General features: G+C 45.6%; 5 protein-coding genes across 5 annotated transcripts; all 5 read right to left on the bottom strand.

Moving 5' to 3' along the window:
- Window positions 1-7,485: 7,485 nt before the first annotated feature.
- LOC144493901 (histone H2A type 2-B-like) lies at window positions 7,486-7,948 on the bottom strand. The gene has a single exon (XM_078213487.1). The coding sequence runs from the start codon at window positions 7,946-7,948 to the stop codon at window positions 7,559-7,561; it is 390 nt and encodes a 129-aa protein (XP_078069613.1). The 3' UTR covers window positions 7,486-7,558.
- Window positions 7,949-8,197: 249 nt separating this feature from the next.
- LOC144493902 (histone H2B 7-like) lies at window positions 8,198-9,794 on the bottom strand. The gene has a single exon (XM_078213488.1). It carries the CDS (start codon window positions 9,792-9,794, stop codon window positions 9,414-9,416), a length of 381 nt encoding a protein of 126 aa, XP_078069614.1. The 3' UTR covers window positions 8,198-9,413.
- A 112-nt stretch (window positions 9,795-9,906) lies between these two features.
- On the bottom strand, window positions 9,907-13,313 carry LOC144493897 (histone H2A-like). Its single transcript, XM_078213483.1, has 2 exons — window positions 12,899-13,313; window positions 9,907-10,036 (listed from the first exon to the last, which is right to left on the bottom strand). Exons 1-2 carry the CDS (start codon window positions 13,282-13,284, stop codon window positions 9,907-9,909), a joined length of 516 nt encoding a protein of 171 aa, XP_078069609.1. The 5' UTR covers window positions 13,285-13,313.
- Window positions 13,314-13,496: 183 nt separating this feature from the next.
- On the bottom strand, window positions 13,497-15,143 carry LOC144493907 (histone H2B 1/2-like). Its single transcript, XM_078213491.1, has one exon. The coding sequence runs from the start codon at window positions 15,131-15,133 to the stop codon at window positions 14,756-14,758; it is 378 nt and encodes a 125-aa protein (XP_078069617.1). The 5' UTR covers window positions 15,134-15,143; the 3' UTR covers window positions 13,497-14,755.
- A 1,248-nt stretch (window positions 15,144-16,391) lies between these two features.
- On the bottom strand, window positions 16,392-16,962 carry LOC144494057 (histone H2B 1/2-like). Its single transcript, XM_078213635.1, has 2 exons — window positions 16,664-16,962; window positions 16,392-16,397 (listed from the first exon to the last, which is right to left on the bottom strand). Exons 1-2 carry the CDS (start codon window positions 16,952-16,954, stop codon window positions 16,392-16,394), a joined length of 297 nt encoding a protein of 98 aa, XP_078069761.1. The 5' UTR covers window positions 16,955-16,962.
- Between the last annotated feature and the right edge of the window lie 3,575 nt (window positions 16,963-20,537).

Genomic DNA, 20,537 nt, shown 5'->3' with positions numbered 1-20,537 from the left:
TAAGGATCTGTGGACTTGTACACCCAGGTTCCTCTGTGTGTCTATACTCCTGATGGTTCTGCCATTTATTGTATAGCTCCCCCTTACATTAGATCTACCGACATGCATCACTTCGCATTTATCTGGATTAAACTCCATCTGCCATTTCTCCGCCCAATGTTCCAGCCTATCTATATCCTGCTGTATTCTCTGACAATTTTCATCACTATCCGCAACTCCAGCAATCTTTGTGTCATCCGCAAATTTACTGATCACACCAGCTACATCTTCCTCCAAATCATTTATATATATCACAAACAGCAGAGGTCCCAGTACAGAACCCTGCGGAACTCCACTAGTCAGAGACATCCAATCGGAAAAAGACCCCTCCACTGTTACCCTCTGTCTTCTATGGCGAAGCCAGTTCTCCACCCATCTAGCTAGCTCACCTTTTATCCCGTGAGATTTAACCTTTTGCACCAGCCTGCCATGAGGGACCTTGTCAAATGCTTTACTAAAATCCATATAGATGATATCCACGGCCCTTCCCTCGTCAATCGTTTTTGTTACCTCCTCAAAAAACTCAACCAAATTTGTGAGGCATGACCTCCCTCGTACAAAACCGTGCTGTCTATTGCGAATTAGATTATTCAGTTCTAAATGCGCACATATCCTAACTTTAAGAATCTTCTCCAACAATTTCCCTACCACGGATGTCAAGCTCACCAGCCTATAATTACCCGGGCTATCCTTTCTACCCTTCTTAAATAACGGGACCACATTTGCTATCCTCCAATCCTCTGGGACCTCACCTGTGTCCAGTGGAGAGACAAAGATTTCTGTTAGAGGCCCAGCAATTTCATCTCTTGCCTCCCTGAGGAGTCTAGGATAGATGCCATCTGGCCCTGGGGATTTGTCTGTCTTAATGTTTCCTAAAAAACCTAACACTTCCTCCCTTGTAATTGAGATTTTTTCGAATGGGTCAACACATCTCTCTGAGACATTACCAGTCAACATGTCCCTCTCCTTTGTGAATACTGATGCAAAGTATTCATTTAGGATCTCTCCTACTTCCTTTGGTTCCAAGCATAATTCCCCTCCTTTGTCCCTGAGAGGTCCGATTCTTTCCCTAACAACCCTCTTGTTCCTAACGTATGTATAAAATGCCTTAGGATTCTCCTTAATCCTGTCTGCCAAGGACATTTTGTGACCCCTTTTTGCCCTTCTAACTCCCTGTTTGAGTTCTTTTCTACTTTCTCTGTATTCCTCCAGTGCTCCATCTGTTTTTAGCTGCCTGGACCTCATGTATGCCTCTTTTTTCTTTTTGATTAGACCCCCAATTTCACTGGTTATCCCCGGCTCCCGATTCCTACCTTTCCTATCCTTCCTCTTTACAGGCACATGCCTGTCCTGCAGTCCTATCAACTGCTCCTTAAAAGATTCCCACATGCCAGATGTTGATTTACCCTCGAACAGCCTTTCCCAATCAACAGCCACCAAATCCTGCCTAATCCAGCTGTAGTTAGCCTTCCCCCAATTCAGCACCTTACCCATAGGACAACACTCATCTTTTTCCATTACTATCCTAAGTTTACAGAATTGTCGTCACTATTTGCCACATGTTCCCCTTCTGAAACATTGATGACCTGACCGGGCTCATTCCCCAGCACTAGGTCCAGTATGGCCCCCTCCCTAGTTGGACTGTCAACATATTGTTCCAAAGAACCTTCCTGTACGCATTTTATAAATTCTTCCCCGTCCAGGCCCCCCGCCCTAAGCGATTTCTAGTCTATACAAGAGGAATTAAAGTCTCCCACTACAACAACCCTATTTTTTCTGCACCTGTCCAGAATCTCCTTACATATCCGTTCCTCAACTTCCCGTGGACTGTTGGGAGGCCTGTAGTATACCCCCAGCATAGTGACTGCACCCTTCCTGTTTCTGAGCTCCACCCACAGTGACTCGTTACCTGACCCTTCCAAATTGCCCACCCTCTGTGCCGCTGTAATATGCTCCCTAACCAGCATTGCTCCTCCCCCACCACTCCGAGCCCCTTCTCTGTCTCGCCTAAAACACTTATACCCCGGAATATTCAGCTGCCAGTCCTGTCCTTCTTTTAACCAGGTCTCCGTCACTGCAACCACATCCAAGTTCCGCGCAAGCGTTAAGGCTCTAAGCTCATCTGTCTTGTCTGTGACGCTCCTTGCATTGCAGCAGATGCACTCCAGACCTCCAGGCCCACTGAGGTCATCCTCCCCAGAATGCTCTTCCCCTTAGATAGCCTTGTCTTGGCCCCAACCTCGTCCCCAGCCTCTATGCTTATTGACCTATTGTTCTGATCCCCACCCCCCTGCCACATTAGTTTAAACCCACCCGAACCACACGAGCAAAACTCTCAGCTAGGATATTCATGCCCCTCCAGTTTAGGTGTAACCCGTCCTTCTTGTACAGGTGCCATCCTCTCTTGAAGACTTCCCAGTGATCCACAAAGTCGAAACCCTCCTTCCTGCACCAGTCGTTTAGCCACGCGTTTAGCTGTGCAGTCTCCCTGTTCCGAGCCTCACTAGCACGTGGCACTGGGAGTAGTCCAGAGTTTGCTACCCTAAAGGCCCTGCTTTTTAGCCTACTACCCAACTCCCTGAATTGCTCTCGCAGGACCTCCCTGCTCTTTCTGCCGACGTCATTTGCACCAATGTGGACAATGACGTCTGTCTGGTTACCCGCCCCTTTTAGGATGCTTCCTACCTGCTCAGAGACATCCAGGACCCCGGCACCAGGGAGGCAGACTACCATCCTGAAGTCTCGTTCACGACCACAGAACCGCCTGTCTGTGCCTCCAACTATTGCATCCCCCACTACTATTGCTCTCCTAGTCCCCCTCTTTCCCTTCTGAGCCACAGAGCCCGATTCCGTGCCAGTGACCTGGTCATCGTGCCTTACCCCTGGAGGGTCATCCCCCCCCCCCCCCCCCCCAAAGTATCAAGAACAAAGAACAATACAGCACAGGAACAGGCCCTTCGGCCCTCCAAGCCCGTGCCGCTCCCTGGTCCAAACTAGACCATTCTTTTGTATCCCTGCATGCCCACTCCATTCATGTGGCTATCTAGATAAGTCTTAAACGTTCCCAGTGTGTCCGCCTCCACCACCTTGCCCGGCAGCACATTCCAGGCCCCCACCATCCTCTGTGTAAAATACGTCCTTCTGATATCCGTGTTAAACCTCCCCCCCATCACCTTGAACCTATGACCCCTCGTGAACGTCACCACCGACCTGGGAAAAAGCTTCCCACCGTTCACCCTATCTATGCCTTTCATAATTTTATACACCTCTATTAGGTCACCCCTCATCTGCCGTCTTTCCAGGGAGAACAACCCCAGTTTACCCAATCTCTCCTCATAACAAAGCCCTTCCATACCAGGCAACATCCTGGTAAACCTCCTCTGCACTCTCTCCAAAGCCTCCACGTCCTTTTGGTAGTGTGGCGACCAGAACTGGGCGCAGTATTCCAAATGCGGCCGAACCAACGCTCGATACAACTGCAACATCAGACCCCAACTTTTATACTCTATGCCCCGTCCTATAAAGGCAACATGCCATATGCCTTATTCACTACCTTCTCCACCTGTGACGTCACTTTCAAGGATCTGTGGACTTGCACACCCAGGTCCTTCTGCGTATCTATGCCCTTTATGGTTCTGCCATTTATCGTATAGCTTCCCCCTACGTTAGTTCTACCAAAATGCATCACTTTGCATTTATCTGGATTGAACTCCATCTGCCATTTCTTTGCCTAAATTTCCAGCCTATCTATATCCTTCTGTAGCCTCTGACAATGTTCCTCACTATCTGCAAGTCCAGCCATTTTCGTGTCGTCCGCAAACTTACTGATCACCCCAGTTTCACCTTCTTCCAGATCATTTATATAAATCACAAACAGCAGAGGTCCCAAAACAGAGCCCTGCGGAACACTACGAGTCACAGGCATCCAGCCCGAAAAAGACCCTTCCACTACCACCCTATGTCTTCTGTGACCAAGCCAGTTCTCCACCCATCTAGCCACCTCCCCCTTTATCCCATGAGATCCAACCTTTTGCACCAACCATGAGGGACTTTGTCAAATGCTTTACTAAAGTCTATATAGACGACATCCACGGCCCTTCCCACGTCAACCATTCTAGTCACTTCTTCAAAAAACTCCACCAGGTTAGTGAGGCATGGCCTCCCTCTCACAAAACCATGCTGACTATCGTTAATGATTTTACTCCTTTCTAAATGCGCATAGATCCTATCTCTAAGAATCCTCTCCAACAACTTCCCTACCACGGACGTCAAGCTCACCGGCCTATAATTTCCCGGGTTATCCTTCCTACCCTTCTCAAATAATGGGACCACATTAGCTATCCTCCATTCCTCTGGGACCTCACCTGTGTTCAGTGACGAGACAAAGATTTGCGTCAGAGGCCCAGCGATTTCATCTCTCGTCTCCCTGAGCAGCCTTGGATAGATTCCATCAGGCCCTGGGGATTTGGTATACTGGGGAAGTGGTGTACTTATTTTGGAGGTGGACAACCACAGGGGATCCCATCACTGACTGCTCTCTCCCCTCCTCTCTCCCGTCTGACACCCATCCCTTACTGTTAAGGGGGACAACCACCAGGGCACTCTCTGGTATGTCACCTTTACGCTTCCTAACCATGACGCACGTGTCTTCCTCTCGTGGCCGTGGTGTGACGACCTGCCTGTAACTTCTCTCTATTAACTTCTCATTTTCCCTGACTAGACTAAGGTCATCGAGGCGCAGCTCCAGTTCCCTAACGGGGTCTCTCAGGAGCTGCAGTTCGACGCACCTGGTGCAGATATGGACTTCCGGGAGGCTAGGCTACTCCATGAACTCCCACACCGACACCGACAGCAATAAACTGGCCTCCCACTCAGAATTACCCCTTTCTTTAAATTACTGGAAAAACGAAGAACAGACCTACCCTGCCTCTGCCCGTTTCCTCCTCAGCCTGATGAGCCAAAGCCCTTCAACTCTCACTCTGCTCCCTGCTCACTCCACTGCCCGCTGAATAGTACTTTTAAACCCCCCGCGCGCTAAAAAAAACACTCCAAAAAACCCTTCCCAGAACACCCCGCGGCCTACTTCCGGTTTAGTTTGAAACTTAAAAAAAATAATAAAGCCTGCGAAAATGTAATTTAGAGGTCAATTTCTCACTCTAGCACTCCTGCAACAAATCGTTCCTCCTTGCCTCACTGCAGAAGAACAATGAGTACGATAGAGGGCTGTGGGGAAATGACAGAAAAGGACTTGAGGCCAGCATAGACCAGACATGATCATGTTGAATGGCGGGGTAGGCTTGAAGGGACTGTTGGCCTTTCCTGCTGCTATTTCTTGTGCTCTAAAGTGAGTCAGTTTGGAAATGAGAACAATACATATATTTCATTTTGTTCATTTCAGAGAGTAAAATTCTTTTTCAAACTCTGTACTTCAGTAGTGTGTGGAAATTAAATTGCAACAACTATGGCAGACAGCGCCGTCAGCAAGAATGGAAAGTGTTTATGTGCAGACAAAGCCTGGGTGAGGTTGGCGATTGCTTATTCAAAGAAGTGACTAATCAAACCTTGTGTCAGTTTCTTAATCACTGTGTTCTGCGCCTTGGCCATAGGATGAACTAAAGACAAGCAAAAGAACAAATACCAAAAACAAGATATGGCGACATATTATGCTAATGATGGATTAGAAGGAGACAGTTTCTATTGGATAGGAAAGGACAATAATGATTGGTGGATTATGTATGTAAATTAGGATTAAAATGTTGCTTGTTTCTCATTTGATGTAATGAACTGTAATTGCAAATCTGCATGAATCGACCGAACACCGAGCAGTGTATCCCACTGTATGTGGGTTTTCCTTGTGCACAAGTAATAAAGCCCGTTTCTCGGCCTTTTGGTGAAGATCAAGAATAGTTTTTGATACTGCACTTGATAGAAGTCAATGAGGCTACACTGAGGCTTGTGTAAGCAATTTTTAAAAACGCCATTTAAGCCTTTTGGCCTAGATCAGATCAAGTGCATCGAGGGGGTCTAATGCTTGCCTCTGCCAGCTTGGAACTTGTTGGTTGAGCCAAGGCAAGGAACGGGGAGCCTGTTGTCAGCTTGGATCTGTAATGTCTCTCTTGTAAGGAATTTGATTGGCTATAACTAAAGAAATGCTTGGAAGTTTGAGTACTCTTGGTGCCATAGTCTTGATTGCACCTAAGACGACAACAGTTGCATTGTGAGGCGCTTCAATAGAGTTACATGCAATTATGGTTGAGCACACAGCCTATTTTTTTCCAGTTACCAGCCACCGCTCTCCACCCCCCCCCCCCCCCCACCTCCCCCAGGTGAATATAGAATGGGAGGTAATACATCGTAAAATGAAGTATCCTGTAAACGTGCATTTGATGTGTATCATGGTGCTGCAACTGCTTCCCAGCATCCAACCATAATCTCAAACCTGACACTTGTGAACTTATTACAATGGAAAGATTCAGTCCTGACTAAATCACCCAGTCTGAGGATTCAGGATAGACCATTTAGGACGGAAGTGAGGAGACATTTCTTCACCCAAAGAGTGGTGAGCCTGTGGAATTCATTACCACAGGAAGTAGTTGATGCCAAAACATTGAATGTATTCAAGAGGCGGCTGGATATAGCACTTGGGGCGAATAGGATCAAAAGTTATGAAGAAAAAGCAGGATTAGGTATTGAGTTGGATAATCAGCCATGACCGTAATGAATGGTGGAGCAGGCTCGAAAGGCTCCTATCCTTCTATGTTTCTAAAACTGGACAACGGGCGGCAAGGTGTGTCACTGGTTCGCACTGCCTCAGTGCCAGGGACCCGGGTTCAATTCTGACCCGTGTCTGCATGGGTTTTCTCCTGTTTCCTCCCACACTCCAAAGATGTGTAGGTGAAGTGAATTGGCCATGTTAAATTGTCTCTTGGTGTCTCAAGATGTGTAGGTTAGGGGGATTAGCCATGATAAATTGCCCCTCAGTGTTTCAAAATCTGTAGATTAGGGGGATTAGCGGGTTAAATGGGGGGGGGGGGGGGGTGAGCGAGATGCTGTCGGCGCTGGTACAGATTCGATGGGCCGAATGGCTTCCTCATACACTGTAAAGATTGCAAAAGGCATTCTCGGTTCCTACATTTATCAGAATATATTACCATATTAAAATTCTCAAAGAATGACAGACGGCTCAGAATTGATAGGCCGAACGGCCGTTTCTGTGCTGTAAATCTTATCTACTAATGTAGTACTGAGCTGAAAACTAGAATTAAAAAAGCTCTGGACAGGATCAAAGCAAAAGAATAAATGCTGGAAAATCTCAGCAAGTCTGCTAGCCTTTGTCAGGAGGAAAGAGCTGAAGTTTCGAGTCCGGATGACGCTTTGTCAAAGCCTGGACAGGATAAGGTGCACGATGATAGTATGATGCAATAGCAAGCACCTCATTGACAACGATCAGCCCTTTTTCCAGAGAAAGTGGGTGGCTCTGAAAAGAGCCTTTGGGTTGTTAGATTAACGAATGGTCGTCTTACTTCTTCTGGGAGCGCTCAGAACTGCTTTTCTTGGGCAGCAGCACGGCCTGGATATTAGGCAGCACCCCGCCCTGAGCGATGGTCACTCCTCCCAGCAGTTTGTTGAGCTCCTCGTCGTTGCGCACGGCCAGCTGGAGATGTCTGGGGATTATGCGGCTCTTCTTGTTGTCCCGGGCCGCGTTGCCGGCCAGCTCCAGGATTTCAGCTGTCAGATACTCGAGCACAGCCGCCATGTAGACCGGGGCTCCGGCACCCACACGCTGCGCATAGTTGCCCTTTCTCAGGAGCCTGTGAACACGGCCCACCGGGAACTGCAGTCCAGCCCGAGAGGAGCGAGACTTGGGCTTGGTCCGAGCTTTCCCGCCGGTCTTTCCTCTTCCAGACATGGTAACAAACTCACAACGACTTTGACAGAGAATGAGAAAAACCGCCCAGATTCACTTCTCTTATAGCTTGGGGAGGGATGGCGGTGCACACATTACTGATTGGATATGGGGAAAACCTAATGACACCTTCTCCACAAAACCAATCAGATATCTGTTTAAAGCACCAATCGGGAAAGGCCACGGTGCTGAGGGCGGAAAGTAAGGGCGCCAAATTCTCAGATTCCAACCGATTCATTATTTCAAATTAGCGCCAAAATACATTTAAAAATTCCAGTAGGAACTGTAAAAAATGTTAATATCTCATTCAGATTTTAGTTCAAGTTTAGATGCACTTCAATTCCCTACATATATCTCTCCATAATCTAAAGTTTTCTTTGATCTGTCAGTTTCTGATTTTACGTGTGGGATTTCTCTCTAACTGACAAGAAGCCGAAAATTAATTGAAGTAAAACACTGCGGGAAATCCGAATTAAAATCAGAAAATGCTGGATAAACCCAGCAGCTCCGGCAGCATAGGTAGAGAAACAGAGTAAATAGTTGGCATCTTTACAAGGGTCATTCCAATCCGGATCCTTAATTCTGTTTCTCCCCAGATGCTGCCAGTCTTGCTGAGTTTATCCAACATTTCCAGTTTCTATTCAAGGCCAAAATAAAGGCGCCAAAATGGCAGAACCTAAACTTTCAGTAAGCTGCCAATATATTTGTAAATTAAGGGACAAGTTGCATTCGCCCAAATAGTTAAAATATTGAATGAACAAGTTTTATAGTGTATTAGATTGGTACTATGTGTATTGATTAAAATGTCGTGCTCCCTCATTCTATTGATTTTATTTATTGTCATATGTATTAGCGTTATTGGTCTACATTTTAGCACAAATTCCAAATTCATTTCTTCCAATCCAGCGTCTAATCAAGGTTAACCTGTGATAGAGCAACTCTGCATAGTTTTAAACATTCTGACCAGCCGGCAGAATGTCTCATTCACCGCCTCCTGATAATATTGTATCCATTCTGTAACCGGCTGCAAATTCAGTGTCAAAACCGGAGTTTTCACTTTGTACCAGTATGGAGATTGAGTTTTCGACACCAGTCGGGTTGATGTTTAATAAACTGATCGACTATTGAGAGCATTCTCTAACACAGAGAGAAACAGACGTATTTGCGTTCCATTCGCTCTCTCTCCAAAGCCAGCGACAAGGACGGATATCAGAGCGCAGCCAGGGTCACCGAGCAGGCACTAAATGAAGGGACTTTACAAACAAGACGCAAAGATCCACCGGACTCGCATTCTGCATCACATGTTTGAAACATGCATCGGAGACTCAATTTCAAAGTGCTCAATTATTTACAAAATATCAATAAGTAATTTCTAAAAGTGGGTTCAGCTACTTCACAGAAGTTGTGGGTGGCTCTTAAAAGAGCCGTTGGGTTTTTTGTGGGTATGTTTTCAGAGCATTGTGTAGTTTTACTTGGAGCTGGTGTACTTGGTCACCGCCTTTGTCCCCTCCGACACGGCGTGCTTGGCCAATTCCCCGGGCAGCAGGAGGCGCACGGCGGTCTGGATCTCCCGGGAGCTGATGGTCTGCCGCCGGTTGTAATGGGCCAGGCGGGAAGCCTCACCCGCGATGCGCTCGAAGATGTCGCTAACGAACGAGTTCATGATGCTCATGGCCTTGGAGGAGATGCCGGTGTCGGGGTGAACCTGCTTCATCACTTTGTAGATGTAGATGCCGTAACTCTCCCTCCTGGTCCTCTTCCTCTTCTTGCTGCCCCTTGGGGCCGTTTTCTTCACGATTTTCTTGGACCCTTTCTTGGGAGCTCCTGCTATTTTCTTGTCCTCCGCCATGGTACCGTTTCACTATAGATATGGAATAAGTGAGAGGGCGCCAGGGCCGTTTCTTTTATAACCAAGCTCTATGCTAATGAAGGATTGCTGAGAACCAGTTTTCATGATTGGCTCATTCAGGATTTTGCCAATTTCTGTCATTTGCCCCTATCTCATTCGTGGCTGATTTTGCACCAGCCAAATTCTGATATATGATTGGCACATAATTCTTCTTGCAGAAGTCTACTTTATTCATATGAAATCTGAAAGGCACATTACAAAACATTTCAAATTGTTAAAAGTGTAAAAGTGCAAAATATTGACGTTTTAACATAGTAACATTGAAACTAGAAGCAATAGTAGGCCATTCGGCCCTTCGGGCATGATCCTCCATTCATTATGATCCTGGCTGATCCTCAAATTCAATATCCTGATCCCTCCCGCCCCTCCCCCCAATATCCCTTTCAGACCCAAGAGCAATTCTTAATTTCTTCTTGAAATCACACAACGTTTCGGCCTCAACTACTTTCTGTGGTAGTGAATTCCACACATTCACCACTCTGTGGGTGAAGAAATTTCTCCTCACTTCATTCCTAAAAGGTTTGCCCCTTATCCTCAAACTATGACCCTTAGTTCTGGACTTCATTACCATCAGGAACATTCTGAATCTACTCTGTCTAATCCTGTTGGAATGTTATAAGGTTCTACGAGATTGGAATTTTCTCTAAGAGAGGCTAAATAGCATGGGTCTGTATTCCTTAACGTGGATGCTGGGATGTTTTCTAGTGGGAGAGTTTCGAATGATTGGACATAGCTACAATAAAACTGAGATGCGTAGAAATTTCTTGTCACAGAGGTTGGTGAATCTCTGGAATTATCAGCTCCAAAGAGGTGGCTGGATTATTGGAAGTATTCAAAGTGGAAGAGGATTGAGGAATCGAGGGCTGTGTAAAAATGGCACAGAAAAGGAGTTGAGGCTGACATAGATCGGCATGATTGCACAGGGGTTATCACTGCTGCCTCACAGTGCCAGTGACCTGGGTTCGATTCTCAGCTTGGGTCACTGTCTCTGTGGAGTTTGCACATTCTCCTCGTGTCTGCGTGGGTTTCCTCCGGGTGCTCCGGTTTCCTCCCACAGTCCAAAGATGTGTGGGTTAGGTTGATTGGCCATGCTAAAATTGCCCCTTAGTGTCCTGAGATGCATAGGTTAGAGGGATTAGTGGGTAAATATGTCAGGATAAGGGGGTAGGGCCTGGGTGGGATTGTGGTTGGTGCAGACTCGATGGACCAAATGGCCTCTTTCTGCACTGTAGGGTTTCTATGATTCCCGCCTTGGATCACTGCCTGTGCGGAGTCGGCACGTTCTTGTCGTATCTGCATGGATTTCGTTGGGCTTCCTCCCACAGTCAGAAAGTCATACTGATATATGTCTTGGCAATGCTGAATTCTCCCTCAGTATACGCGAAGAAGCGCTGGAGTGTAGCGGCTGGGGGTTTTATCAGTAACTTCATTGCAGTGCTAATGTAAGCTTGCTTGTGACACGAATAAATAAACTTTACTTTAGATCAGCAATGATCATATTGAATAACGGGGCAGGCTCGAAGGCCTTGGTGGCCTAGCCCTGATTCTGTTTCTTATGTTCTGGTGTGATACAGTTTACTAATGAAAAGAATACATATGTTTCATTTTGTTGATTATAGAGAGTAAAGTTCTCTTCAATCGATATACCTCGGTGATGTTGTATTGTGAGGTACTTCAATAATGTGGCATGCAGTTAGGGTTAAGCATACAGTCTGGGCGATGGGGGGGAGGGAAGGAGTGGGGGGGGGGCGCTTACACAGTTATCATCCCTTAGGTGTATATTGGCTGGAAGGATATACACAATGGTATTAAGTATTCTGTAAATGTACAGTTAATGCGCAGCATGGTGTTGTAACTGCTTCCCAGCACCCATCTCACACCTGACACTGGTGAACATATTGAAATCGAAAGATTCAGCCCGAGCTAAATTGCATAAAGGTAGGACAACGGGTGGTGCAGCGGTTAGCACTACCTCACAGCGCCAGGTTCAAGTCTGGCCCGTGACTGCATGGGTTTCCTCTGGGTGCTCCAGAGTCTATTTCTATGTCTCCGGAGTCTGCTTCTATTACATCTGTTCTGATGTGATTGTACCGGTGTCTGCGTGGCTTCCCTTGGGTGCTCCGGTTTCCTCCCACAGTCTGGAATTCATACTGATACTTGCATTGGCTATGCTGAATTCTCCCTCAGTGTACGCCAAGAGGCACTGGAGTGGAGCGACCAGGGGGTTTTCGCAATAACTTCATGGCAGTGTTAATGTAAGCCTGCTTGTGACACTGATAAATAAACTTTACTTCAGATCAGCCATGATCATATTGAATCGCGGGGCAGGCTTGAAGGCCTTGGTGGCCTTGCCTTGTTTGTTTCATTATGTTCTGATGTGATTCAATTTCGTAATGAGAAGAATACACATATAAGAATGCTCTGGTTTCCTCCCACAGTCCAAAGATCATAGAACATAGAACAGTACAGCACAGAACAGGCCCTTCGGCCCACGATGTTGTGCCGAGCTTTATCTGAAACCAAGATCAAGCTATCCCACTCCCTATCATCCTGGTGTGCTCCATGTGCAGATGTGTAGGTTAAGTGGATTGGCAATACTAAATTGTCCTTTTGCGTCCCAAAATCTGTAGAATAGGGGGATCACCGGGTTAAATGCGAGGGGGGTGGGAGGCGGTAGACGTGTGATGCTCTGTCGGTGGTGCAGACGCGATGGGCCGAATGGCCTCCTTCGGCACAGTAGGGAATGTATCACTCTATAGCCTCTCTTATCATATTCTTCGCTCCTGCATTAACTCGTATATGCTCGGAAGATAAAATTGCAAAAAAAAAAAATTGGATAGCTAACCCAGATGTGGTGGGTCATGGGGCCTCTCTCCGTGTTGTAAGCCCTATGAATAAGCGAAATTTTAAATCTCGATATAAGGCGTAAGATGATAGTACGATGCAATAGCACCTCATTGACAACGATCAGCCCTTTTTCCAGAGAAAGTGGGTGGCTCTGAAAAGAGCCTTTGGGTTGTTAGATTAACGAATGGTCGTCTTACTTCTTCTGGGAGCGCTCAGAACTGCTTTTCTTGGGCAGCAGCACGGCCTGGATATTAGGCAGCACCCCGCCCTGAGCGATGGTCACTCCTCCCAGCAGCTTGTTGAGCTCCTCGTCGTTGCGCACGGCCAGCTGGAGGTGTCTGGGGATGATGCGGCTCTTCTTGTTGTCCCGGGCCGCGTTGCCGGCCAGCTCCAGGATTTCAGCCGTCAGATACTCGAGAACTGCCGCCAGGTAGACCGGGGCTCCGGCACCCACACGCTGCGCATAGTTGCCCTTTCTCAGCAGCCTGTGAACACGGCCCACCGGGAACTGCAGTCCAGCCCGAGAGGAGCGAGACTTGGGCTTGGTCCGAGCTTTCCCGCCGGTCTTTCCTCTTCCAGACATGGTAACAAACTCACAAAGACTTTGACAGAGAATGAGAAAAGCCGCCCAGATTCACTTCTCTTATAGCTTGGGGAGGGATGGCGGTGCACACATTGCCGATTGGCTATGGGGAAAACCTAATGACACCTTCTCCACAAAACCAATCAGATATCTGTTTAAAGCACCAATCGGGAAAGGCCACGGTGCTGAGTGCGGAAAGTAAGGGCGCCAAATTCTCAGATTTCAACCGATTCTTTATTTCGAATTTCAAATGAGCGCCAAAATACACAGAAAAATTCGAGTAGGAATTGTAAAAAAATGTTAATATCTCATTCAGATTTCAGTTCAAGTTTAGATGCACTTTATTTCTCTCCACAGTCTAAAGTCTTCCTTTATCAGGCAGTCTCTGACTTTGTGTGGGATTTCTCAATAACTGACAATTAGGTTAATTGAAGTACAACACTGCGGGAAATCCAAATTAAATTCAGAAAATGCTTGGTAAACCCAGCAGCGTTGGTGGAGAAACAGTGTTAATGTTTGGGATCTAATCAAGGGTCATTTCATTCCGGATCCTTAATTGTTACTCCCCAGATGCTGCCAGACTTGCTGAATTTATCCAGCATTTTCAGTTTTTATTCAAGCCCAAAATAAAGGCGCCAAAATGGCAGAATCCAGATTTTTAATATAACCCGCCAATATATGTGTAAATTAAGGGACAAATTACAGAAATTCGCCAGAAGTTAAAATATTGAATCAATAAGTTTTATAATATAGTCCTCCCTTCTTGCATTGGTTTACATTTTATCACAAAGTAACCCGCCGATATATTTGTAGATGAAGGGGCAAGTTGCATTCGTCCGAATAGCTAGAATATTGGATGAACAAGTTTTATAATGTTGGTACTGTGCGTATTCATTATAATGCATCCCATCTTATTCTATTGGTCCACATTTTATCACAAGTTCCAAATTTATCTTTTTTACAATTCGGAGTCGAATCAAGATTAATCTGGGAGTTGTTTATAAAACTGATGAGCCGGCAGGATGACTCATTCACTACCTCCTGCAGTCTAATATTGTATCCATTTTGTGATTTCACTTGTGTCGGTATTGAAATTGAGGTTTCGATATCAGCAGGGTTGACGTTTAATAAACTGATCGATTATTGAGAGCATTCTAACAGAAACGGACGCACTTGCGTTCCATTCGCTCTCTCCAAAGCCAGCTAAAAGGGCGGATATCAGAGCGCAGGGTCACCGAGCAGCCAGTAAATGAAGGGACTTTACAAGCAGGACAACGATTCACCGGACTCTCATTCTGCATTGTTCCATATCTCAAGAGTATTGAGTAAAGACTGAATTTCAAAGTGCATATTTACAAAACATGAAATAATTATGAAAAGTAGGTTTAGCTGTTTAACAGAAGTTGTGGGTGGCTCTTAAAAGAGCCTTTGGGTTTTTTTGGGGTTACGTTTTTCAGTGCATTGTGTAGTTTTACTTGGAGCTGGTGTACTTGGTCACCGCCTTTGTCCCCTCCGACACGGCGTGCTTGGCCAGTTCCCCGGGCAGCAGCAGGCGCACTGCGGTCTGGATCTCCCGGGAGCTGATGGTGCTGCGCTTGTTGTAATGGGCCAGGCGGGAAGCCTCACCCGCGATGCGCTCGAAAATGTCGTTGACGAACGAATTCATGATGCTCATGGCCTTGGAGGAGATGCCGGTGTCGGGGTGAACCTGCTTCATCACTTTGTAGATGTAGATGCCGTAACTCTCCCTCCTGGTTCTCCTCTTCTTCTTGCCGGTTTTCGTCGCCGGCTTCTTCTGCGCTTTCTTGGCGCCCTTCTTGGCAGCATGGACTTTCTTTTCTTCAGGCATGGTGTATGCAGACTGCAGACTCAGAATAACTAGAAGTGCTGCCGGAACTCCTCTTTTATAGATTAACCCAGACAAATATGCAAATGAAGGATAGGAAAAAGACATGTTCACCATTGGAGAAGTAAGAATGACGTGACGTCTTCTATTTATTTGATTGGTAAGTTCAGATAACCAATCAGTTATTGCTCCACAATTAAACAATGCGCTGGAAAAAAACACAACGGCTCGTTTAAGAGCCACCCACAACTTCTCTGAAGTAGGTAAGCTTCCTTTTGTAATTACTCTAACCATTCCCCGGCCTTTTGGCTAAGATCAAGCGTAGTATCGACATGCTGTACTTGGTTGAAGTCATAAGGTTACATTGTGGCTTCATTTAAAACAATTGTTTTAAAGCCGCATCTCGGCCTTGTGGCTAAGATGCAAATGAGATCAAGCCTTGGAGGAGGTGCAATGCCTACTCCAATCAGCTTGGATCATGTAGGTCAAGCCCAAAACAGGAAGTGAGAGGCCTGTCTTGTCAGCTTGGATCGGGAATGTCTCACTTGCTGAGACTTTGAATTGGACTTTGGATTGAATTGGATGTATAAACAAAAAAAAAATTACTTTAACCATTCCTCTTCCCACCTCCTTATTCACACCATTTCCTGACACCCTGACTCTCTCAGGTGGTAAACACAGTAAGAAGTCTCACAACACCAGGTTAAAGTCCAACAGATTTATTTGGTAGCAAAAGCCACTAGCTTTCAGAGCGCTGCTCCTTCGTCAGGTAAGTGGGAGTTCTGTTCGCAAACAGGGCATGTAAAAACACAAACTCAATTTACAAAATATCTCTGGTGGTACCAGCACATTGTCCCTGCTAGTAATACCGCCTCATTCTGCTGACACAGTGTATAACTTTTCCCTTTCTCACTAGCTATAGCTGCCCCTTATTTCCTCCCATCGACTGGATGCAGCAGTCCTGAATTTGTCACTTCAGACTTAAAGGGTGGTTAGCACTGTTGCCTCAGCGCCAGGAACCCGGGTTCAATTTCGGCCTTGGGTGGCTGTCTGTGTGGTGTTTGCACATTCTCCCTGTGTCTGCGTGGGAGATGCTATGGTTTCTTCCCACAGTCCAAAGATGTGCATGTTAGATTAGATTAGATTTGATTTATTATTGTCACGTGTATTAATATAAAATGAAAAGTATTGTTCCTTGTGCACTATTCAAAGAAAGCATAATAGAGAAAGAAAGGAGAGAGTGCAAAATGTAGTATCACAGTTATAACTAGGGGGTAGAGAAAGACCAACTTAATGCAAGGTAGGTCCTTTCAAAAGTCTGAAGGCAGCAGGGAAGAAGCTGTTTTTGAGTCGGTTGGTATGTAATCTCAGACTTTTGGATCATTTTCCCGATGGAAGAAGGTGGAAGAGAGAATGTCTGGGGTGTGTGGGGTCCTTTATTATGTTGGCTGCTTCTACAAGGCAGGGGGAAGTGTAGACAGAGTCAATGGATGGGAGGCTGGTAAGTGTGATGGATTGGGCTACATTCATGACCTTTTGTAGTTTCTTGTGGTCTTCGGCAGAGCTGCGCTTGTTGTAATGGGCCAGGCGGGAAGCCTCACCCGCGATGCACTCGAAAATGTCGTTGACGAACGAATTCATGATGCTCATGGCCTTGGAGGAGATGCCGGTGTCGGGGTGAACCTGCTTCATCACTTTGTAGATGTAGATGCCGTAACTCTCCCTCCTGGTTCTCCTCTTCTTCTTGCCGGTTTTCGTCGCCGGCTTCTTCTGCGCTTTCTTGGCGCCCTTCTTGGCAGCATGGACTTTCTTTTCTTCAGGCATGGTGTATGCAGACTGCAGACTCAGAATAACTAGAAGTGCTGCCGGAACTCCTCTTTTATAGATTAACCCAGACAAATATGCAAATGAAGGATAGGAAAAAGAATAACTAGAAGTGCTGCCGGAACTCCTCTTTTATAGATTAACCCAGACAAATATGCAAATGAAGGATAGGAAAAAGAGCAGAAGCCATAGCCAAACAGTGATACAACCAGAATGCTTTCTATGGTGCATCTGGTGGATTGATCATGCTAAATTGCCCCTTAATGTCCAAAGATGTGCATGTTAGGTGGATTGGCCATGCTAAATTGCCCCTTAGTGTCCAAAGATGTCCAAAGGGGGTTGCACAGTAGCACAGTGGTTAGCACTGCTGCTCCACAGCTCCAGGGACCCAGGTTCGATTCCCGACTTGGGTCACTGTCTGTGTGGAGTTTGCATGTTCTCCCCATGTCTGCATGGGTTTCCTCCAAGTGCTCCGGTTTCCTCCCACAGTCTGAAAGATGTGCTTCTTAGGTGCATTGACCTGAACAGGTGCTGGACTGTGGCGACTAGGAGAATATCATGGTAACTTCATTGCAGTGTTAATGTAAACCTTACTTGTAACTGATAAATAAACTTTACTTAATGTGTAGGTTATGTGGATTGGAGATGCTAAATTGCCCCTTAGTGCCCAAAGATGTGTAGGCTAGGTTGGATTTGTGGGTTAAATGTATGGGGTTGTGGGATAGCAGCCTGCGTAAGATGTTCTCTCAGAGAGTTGGTGCAGACTAAATGGGCCGAATGGTCTACTTCTGCACTATCGGAATTCTATGAAACTGTGCATCATGTGAATATTGCTGTGGATGTTTTGGACTAGACAAGGGAAATGTGTGGGGTTACAGTGACAGAGTGGAGGAGAGGACCTGGGTAAGATACTCTGTCAGAGAGTCAGTGCAGCCTTGATGGGCCAAATGGCCTTTTCTGCACTCTGGGGATTCTATAATTAATTCAGTTCTCATCAAGATACAGCTGACCTCGAGTGCGCAATTCATTTAAATTTCCCATGTGCATGCTATTAGGTGCGAATGTGCCAGTATCTGTGCCTTTAAGTGCATGATATGTTGCATCATTTTGGGCCTAGCTTATATTTGATTGTAGGTTGGTTCCTGTCTTCATTTAAATTTTTTATGAATGAGATTATTTCTGGATTCTTCAGATGCAGATAGTGTAAATGATTGTGGGATCTGTTATATAGATTTCGGTCTTGGTAGTTTCTATAACTGCGGGCTGAATCCTCAATCTGTCAGCCCCTAGTATGTATGTATATGTAGGAACCATTCTGTAGCTTTTGTTTTTTTGGTATTGTCCTTGTGTCTGTTCAAGGCAAGAATGTGAATGACAGGTTCATTTTGCGGCTATGATTCTTTGGAGGAAGAAGTCCCTTCATCAAAAACCCTAACAGCAGTACTGACAGTGTGAGCAGTCAGCAATCACCCTCTGGGGGAATCAGAGGAACTGACTCTCCCAGTTAAGTACAAGGCAAAGACTCCCTGATTGATCCATCAACTGGATCTTTAATCAGGGACATCATTTAGTATCCAACCAAATAAACAAATTCAAATTAACTTCAGGACAATTCAAAAGGGGCAACTCCCTAAAAGGAGGGGAACTGCCCAAAACAAAGGACAAAGCAGAAAGAAGACATAAAACATCAAATTAAAATTTGATTAAAGGGGTCAATAATACACCCCAGTCCCTGTGGTGCCCAGCAGGCACGGGAGGCATTAGCTGTGTCCTTGGACACTGCATGCTCTTTTTCCAGGGACAACCGACCGCGAACATAGCCATGGGATAGGATAAGACAGTCAGGTTGGACAACTCCCCGGTCACCCACTGCCTGGACCTGTAGATGGCACACCTTGCCAGGCCCAGGAGCAGGGTCACAAAGAGGTCCTCTTCCTTCCCCGCCTCCCTCCGCACCGGGTGCACGTAGATCAGGAGCGTGTGGCTGAAGTGCAAACAAAACATCAACAGAAGGTTTTTGAGGAAACTAAAAAGGGGGTGGTGCCTATAACACGAAACATAGACATGGCTCACAGGCTCCACAAGGTTGCAAAAAGGGCACTTGAGGAACCCTTGAACTGGTTTAACCTACGGTTGTACGGCGGGGACTAGTTTATATTTGATTGTAGGTTGGTTCCTGTCTGGATTATTTCTGTATTCTTCAGATGCAGATAGTGTAAGTGATTGTGGGACCTGTTATATAGATTTCAGTCTTGGTAGTTTTTATGACTAAGGGCTGCATCCTAAATCTGTCAGCCCCGAGAATGGTGTGTATGTGTAGGAATCTTTCTGTAGTTATTGTTTTTGATGGTATCCTGAGCGGCAGGTTGATTTTGCAGCTATGATTCTTGTAATAAGTCTTCGGAGGCAGAAGTCCCTTCACCAAAATCCCGTTATTTACAACTCTAATAGCAGTACACACAGAGTGCTAGCAGTTAGCAGTCAAACTCCAGGGGCATCAGAGGAACGTAATTACTGCAGTGTGTGTCATATAATATCATTCTGTTTATTTTTAAATGTTGGACTGGTACGCAACATGTGGCCTTCCTTGATTTCTTTGGTACTTCATTGCAAATTTATACAGTCTCTGTATAAATTGGCAGTGCCCCGGGTTCCTGGCACTGTGAGGCAACAGTGCTAACCACTCTTTGAGTTCGAAGTGACAAATTCAGGACATCTTTTGTTGCAAGTAAAGTTTACATTAACACTGCAATGAAGTTACTGTGAAATTCCGAGTCGCCACAGTCCGGCGCCTGTTCGGGTCAATGCAACTAATAAGCACGTCTTCCAGAATGCAAGAGGAAACCGGAGCATCCGGAGGGAACCCACACAGACACGGCGAGAACGTACAGACTCCACACAAACAGAGACCCAAGCTGGGAATAAGAACCCGGATCCCTGCTGCTGTGAGGCAGCAATGCTAACTTGCATGCTGTCAGTTAGAGGGAAATTTAAAAAAGTCACTCAATGGTGAGCTGTTTTACTTTTGGATTAAAAAGTGTTCTTTACCTTGGGAACAGTGTGGGACTGAATAATTATTTTCTTGTTACATTGGGCCTAATGACCTGGTAGTATCTTTGTGTACTTTGTGTGTGACACTTTATCTACATTGTGTCACTTGGTATTTCACGTGTTTAAGTTTTGTCTTTTTAAATTGATACTATTATGTATCTATTTCAATTACTGATTTTAGCAGGCATCAGGAATATCCATTGCCCGGGTTTGCTTGTGTTTTTTTTATTGTACGTTTCAACCCAGTACTATTTTAACAATTGTTTTTGACTTCAGATTCATTTATTAATTTAAAAACCTATGTTGGAACTATTTTATGAAATGCATTAACAGGATGGTTAATAAGGGACCATTGTAAAAACTGGCCATCAAACCACAGTGGATTTTCCACTGCTATCTCACCATTGAACTACACGGCACGCTCTGTATTTAGAGAACTGTTTCACACCCTCGATTTTAGAACATTAAATTTGATTATTGTAATGATTTGCAAACATTTGAATCGGAAGGTAAGAATTTCTTATTACTTCAT

This window comes from Mustelus asterias, chromosome 5, assembly GCF_964213995.1.
Source record: "Mustelus asterias chromosome 5, sMusAst1.hap1.1, whole genome shotgun sequence".
Classification (NCBI taxonomy): Eukaryota; Metazoa; Chordata; class Chondrichthyes; order Carcharhiniformes; family Triakidae; genus Mustelus; species Mustelus asterias.
The sequence above is the reverse complement of the archived record's forward strand: the minus strand, read 5'-3'. Positions and strand labels throughout refer to the sequence as shown.